The 5510-nt window shown below is 45.5% G+C and overlaps 1 protein-coding gene across 1 annotated transcript in view; it reads right to left on the reverse strand.

Moving 5' to 3' along the window:
• Window positions 1-1166: 1166 nt before the first annotated feature.
• Window positions 1167-5510, reverse strand: part of PIP5K1A (phosphatidylinositol-4-phosphate 5-kinase type 1 alpha) — a 46148-nt gene continuing 41804 nt past the window's right edge. Inside the window, exons 14-21 of the mRNA XM_042782316.1 lie at window positions 4224-4338; window positions 3743-3829; window positions 3453-3521; window positions 3066-3281; window positions 2338-2446; window positions 2029-2160; window positions 1878-1945; window positions 1167-1337 (exon numbers count right to left, since the gene is read on the reverse strand). Of these exons, the coding sequence (XP_042638250.1) occupies window positions 1167-1337; window positions 1878-1945; window positions 2029-2160; window positions 2338-2446; window positions 3066-3281; window positions 3453-3521; window positions 3743-3829; window positions 4224-4338 (967 nt within the window). The remainder of the gene's footprint in view (window positions 1338-1877; window positions 1946-2028; window positions 2161-2337; window positions 2447-3065; window positions 3282-3452; window positions 3522-3742; window positions 3830-4223; window positions 4339-5510) is intronic.

Genomic DNA, 5510 nt, shown 5'->3' on the forward strand with positions numbered 1-5510 from the left:
GGTTCTAGATCATATGCCACCTCCTGAAATGGATGAAGATCGACCAGTTCTTTTTGGTATAGTGACTCTATGTACTCCTTCCATCTTCTTTTGAGGCTTCCTGCATCATTCAATATTTTGCCCATAGAATCTTTCAATATTGCAACTTGAGGCTTAAATTTTGTCCTCAGTTCTTTTAGCTTGGGAAATGCCAAGAGTGTTCTTCCCTTTTGGTTTTCTAACTCCAGGTCTCTGCATTTCATTATAGTAATTGGCTTTGTCTTCTCAAGCTGCTCTTTGAAATCTTCAGTTCAGCTCTTTTATCTTGTCATTTCTTCCATCTGCTTTAGCTACTCTCCACTCAAGGGCAAATTTCAGAGTCTCTTCTATCATCCATTTTGGTCTTTTCTTCTTTTGTCTTTTTAGTGACCTCTTGTTTTCTTCATGGATGATGTTCTTGATGTCATTCCACAGTTCCTCTGGTTTTCGGTCATTGGTGTTCAATGCATCAAATCTATTCTTTAAATGGTCTCTAAATTCAGGAAGGATATATTCAAGATCATATTTTGGCTTTCGTGGACGTGTTTTAATTATCTTCAATTTCAAGTTGAACTTACATATGAGCAGTTGATGGTCTGTTCCACAATCAGCTCCTGGCCTGGTTTTGGCTGAAGATGTTGAGCTTTTCCATCACCTCTTGCCACAGATGTAGTCAACCTGATGCCTGTGTGTTCCATCTGGCAAAGTCCACGTGTATAGCCGCCATCTGTGTTTGTCTCCCTTAGCTGTTCCCAGAGGCGAGGTTACTGTATTCTAATCACCTGTGGCCCCAGTGCCTAATACAAAGTGAGCTCTCAGCAAAGATTCTCTTCATGAAAAAGTGAAATAGTTCCTGGGCAGCAGAAATGTGAGCAGACCACCAGAGGTGGAGACGAGAGGAAGAGGAGCTGGCCAGGATTACAGACTGAGCAGTAGAGACAGAGAACTCTAAAGGAAAAACCCCTCCATGCTACTTGCGCTCCTCCCTTCTCTCACATTCAAAGCTACACTATTGAAAGCAAAAAAATGAAAAACAAAAAATTGCTAAGTTTTATTTAGGTTGTAATAGTTACAGATACCATATCTGGCCCTACACCCCACCCTACCATACAGCCCCAAGTAGGCTCAGCTACCCTCTCCCTCCAGTCTCACTTCTTGTCCTCCTCCTTCTTGTCTTTCTTGCCATCCTTGGTGGCCTGGGAGGCCAGGGAGCCCATGGCATTTCGAATGGCCTCATTGTTGGGGTCCACACCTGGAAGGTTCTCCAAGACACTCTGAAGAAACTCGGGGTCCTGCATCACATCATAATCATCCTCCTCCTGAAAAAAGGTTAGTGTTAGCTTGGAGCAAGGGATGGGCTGGCAGGGGAGCAAGCCAGTGTGAGCTACAAGCATGCTGCTGCCTCAGCTCCTCTCGTCACCTGAGTAGGGGTGGGGGACACGTCTGGCCAAGGGTAGGAAAAGAAGATTCACCAGAATACCTGGCATTGACACATGCTATGAACTCAAACATTTATTACTGACCATACAGAGGAAGAGGCCTAACAACATTGCCTCTTGAGCTTAAATGGGTAAAAATATTCTTCCTGTTATCAGACATTCAACTCTCCTTTTTCTTTTTCCCAGACCCCTTTTCACCTTCCTGGGAAGCTGCTACCCTACAGAGTTGACCAGAATGCTCTACCAGCGAGGAAGAAAACTCAGAGAACACTGGGATACTTCTCCAACTCGGAGCATGAACGTTCTGTTGCCTTAGCAAGGTTTATACGTAAGAAATACATATCCACATGTTTCCTTCTCCTCCTCAAAGAACGCTTTCAGGAAACCAAGGCTGAGGCCTGGATACAAGGGGATGAGTACCTTGGCTGGCTCAGATGTGTCCATGGCTGAACTGGCATCAATGTCAGCTGATTCTGTCTGGCCAAATTCTGAGAAAAAGAGATCAATTTGTTCAGTTCAATTTTTCCACCCAGCCTATCTGCCTAAGCATTGTCCCCAGGCTCTGGCTCACCTGCTCCCTGCAGGGACATTTGCATGGCATATGCAATCTGCTCTTCCTCAGTCATACTACTTAGGTCAGGGAGTCCAGTGCGACCAAACTCCTGCTGGCTGATGGTCATCTTCAACAGGGCATCATCTGAATCTAGGGAAAGGACGAGAGCAGCAGGCTAGAACTGATCCCATATACCACACAGACCCACCCTCAAAACTGTTCCCTCACCCCAGGCCTTCCATGCAGTCCCACCCTGCCATTCCTCCTCACTCCCACTCTCCGGTCTCCACCCTGCAGTCCCAGGACTTCAGATTCCACCTCTTTCACCTTCGGTCCCAGCTGTAGCAATCCCAGCTTCAGCAGCAGAGGCTGCAGCTGCTCGTCGTGCCTCCTCCTCCTGCCGCTGCCGCTGCTCTTCCATGGAAACACGAAGGGCCTGGCAAAGGACAGGGTCAAGTCAGACATTCCCTCCCTTCACTCCTAGCCAGCACCAGGGAAATCAGCTGAAGCCATGGGAAAGGAGCATAAAGGGGCAGCTTCTTGTTTATGCATATGGGCAAGAGGCGAGAGCAGTAAGAAGGAAGAACTTGAGGGAAGCCTAGGGTTTAATCAGAAGCTAATGAGGAGTCTTTGATGCCTCTGGAGACAATAGTATACCTGGAGATCAAACAGAATTACAGGGAAGAGGAAATGAAAGGGGATCTGGGAAGATGAACAAGGGTTATGAGGTGTTTAGGACTGTCTAGCCCTACAGAAATCTCTGTTTGGTACAAATAGTTAAGAGCTTAGCTGCTAACCAAAAAATTGGCAGTTCAAGTCTACTCAGATGCTCCTCAGAAGTAAAGGCCTGGAGATTCATTTCCAAAATATCAGCCACTGAAAATCCTATGGACCACAATTCTACTCTGACCCACATGAGGTTACCATGAGTTGTGATTGATTCAACAGCAAGTGGCTTGATTTTGGTTAGCCCTATAGAAGCTAGATGATGTGTATTGGTCACCAGAGGACAGGGAAGGACCCTTGGGTTTTACCTGGGGTCAGAGTTTGCTCACCAGGGCCAGCTCAGGATCAGCACTGGGATCTACCCCAAATTCAAAGTCACTGGCACCAAGACCCAGCATGGCACCACCTTCACCAGCTAGAATAGGAGAACTGATGAGGGCATCAGCCAAACTAGGCCCAGGAGGCACTGTCACCAGGTGAGAACCGGTTCCATCTTTGCCATTCAATGTGTTTACAAAGGCTGTCAGCTTTTCTGTGTTCACCTCCTGGGGAAGGGAAAAACACAAGAGGTTCTCCTTCATGCCTTGCTCACCATTCTCTGACATTTCAGTCCCTGTCTGTAGCTACTCTCTCAAAGAGTAGGCACCCCTCTGCCTAAGGATGGATCTCTGTTTATAACCAAATCAAGACAAAGCCCCTCAACCAGACCTACTCACCTCTTCCCCAAAATTGATAATGTCAACATTTACTTTCTCCTTCTTGAGGCGTTTGGCCAGTTTCACCAGCTGGGAAGAAGGGGAAAGAGATGAGGAAATCTGTCCCACACCATTAGGGGAAAGTGACACGCCTCATAAAAGCACAACAGAAATCTGTTGACCACAATGAGTTCTAAACATTTTCCCAAAAGTGATGAACATGCAACGTCTCTGCCAGGCCTTCCCAAGGGCTGAAGGACCCCACTCCCAAACATGCCTGCCTGCATCCTACAGCTACTGCTTGAACTCACATCCTTCTCGTTGTCTTCTACCGGGCTTCCCACAAAAGCAATGATGCGCATCTTGTGATTCTTGCCCTGTCGGTGCTTCAGAGCCAGCTTGTAAACGAAGAGAAGGTTCTCAGAATCTACCAGAGCAATGTGCTCTGGTAGCCCTTTCCTTTGTTAAATCTATTCTTTTTCTTTATGGTTTCTACATACCTCAAGTCTACCATCATGTTCAATAAAGTCTAAACCCCTTCTCCCACCCTTCCCCTTTTGTTTTGCTTCTCTGTGGATAAGGAAGGAGGTTTAGTTTCCAATTCTAAGGCTTTCCCCCTCACAATCCTCATCGACCCTAGGACTCATCTCACCATTCCCTTTCTATTCTAGGCTACCTATCTCTAGTTCCTCTCCCTTGCTCTGGTTCTAGCTCGATTCCAAAGGAGAAATCAATGACATGGAGCTAGGACCTAAGAGTAGGAAGGAACAATCAAGGAGATCCAGGACTCACATGCGCCACGCGGATGCCAGTGCAGAAGGTGATCTTGCCTTTGGGCTGGACAGTGTGGAGTTTGGATAGGATGCGGCCAGTGTCAGGTGTGAGTGTGGTCAGTACTTCACAGTCACTGGGGTGTGGAGAGAAGCATTTCAGTGACTTCACGTCAACTAGGACTTTGAACTGGTTGTTCTTGGTTCAGTCATGGCCGATGAAGTGAAACTGGAATTGACTCCAATTTGTAAAATATGGGTGAACCAGAACAATAACCAGAAGGCAAAAAATTATCAGTTGATGCTCTGCTCAAAAGGTAATCGCTTTTAGAAAACAACGTACACGCTGTAGAGCAACCAGTTCTTGATCAGCAGTCGGAAACAACGATGCTCCATTCAAAGCTGGAGGCCAACTGCATTGCTTTGAACGTGTGTCTATCCACAGTCTTGCTGATAATCCAATATTCCACATCAAGTTCCCAAAAGGACTCACTATACCTCTTCCAAGTCTCCCACCCAAGGCCTTAGACTTGTAATTTTTCCCATTCTGGTTATCATTCCACTTCACCAAAACTTTAAAAATCCAGGTCTGTTCCAATTTCACTGTCAGCTGTGATCAAACCAGTATGAAGCCCCGACATCAACACAAGTGCCTCCAAACTATGTCTGACTCACCTTTTCTTTAAGGAACTTGATAATAACTACCATTTCTATTCTTACCAAATATCTAGTGTTTAGTAGACAGCATACACAAAAATGGTAAGTGATTTTGTAAGAAATCTGCCCACTACACCTCAGTATTTCCCCCTAACTCATCTAAACTTCCTCTCAGGGTCCTCAGAATAAATGGATGCTATTTTGTATCTCTTTTCACCCTCTCCATTTCTAGACCTATTTTTCAGCTTCCAGCATGTACACTGGGTGAGACGTTACTCATTTTAGGATTATCATCAGTTCCTAAAACAAAACAGATATTGAATAACAGGATGTGGGATGTGCGCCCAAGGGCTCTGATCCAAAATCACTCGCAATGACTTTAAAATATACCATGAAATTTCACTCCAGGAGATTTAGCTTCATAACTGTATTAAATTCAGGATAATATTAAAAACAAGTTGTTAAATGTCTGCTTTGAGAGTAGCGACTGGGATCTTAAAAGCTAGCAAGCTGCCATCTAGATGCAACAATGGGTCTCTCCTCGTCAAGAAGAAGAAAATCAAAATTAATGGAAACAATCAGTCCTAGCGACTGGTACACCATCCGATCTGCAACCTATACAACTATGAGACCAGAAGAACTAGATGGTGCC

This window comes from Orycteropus afer, unplaced genomic scaffold, assembly GCF_000298275.1.
Source record: "Orycteropus afer afer isolate SDZICR_OR568_19922 unplaced genomic scaffold, OryAfe1.0 scaffold00290, whole genome shotgun sequence".
NCBI classification, from domain to species: Eukaryota; Metazoa; Chordata; class Mammalia; order Tubulidentata; family Orycteropodidae; genus Orycteropus; species Orycteropus afer.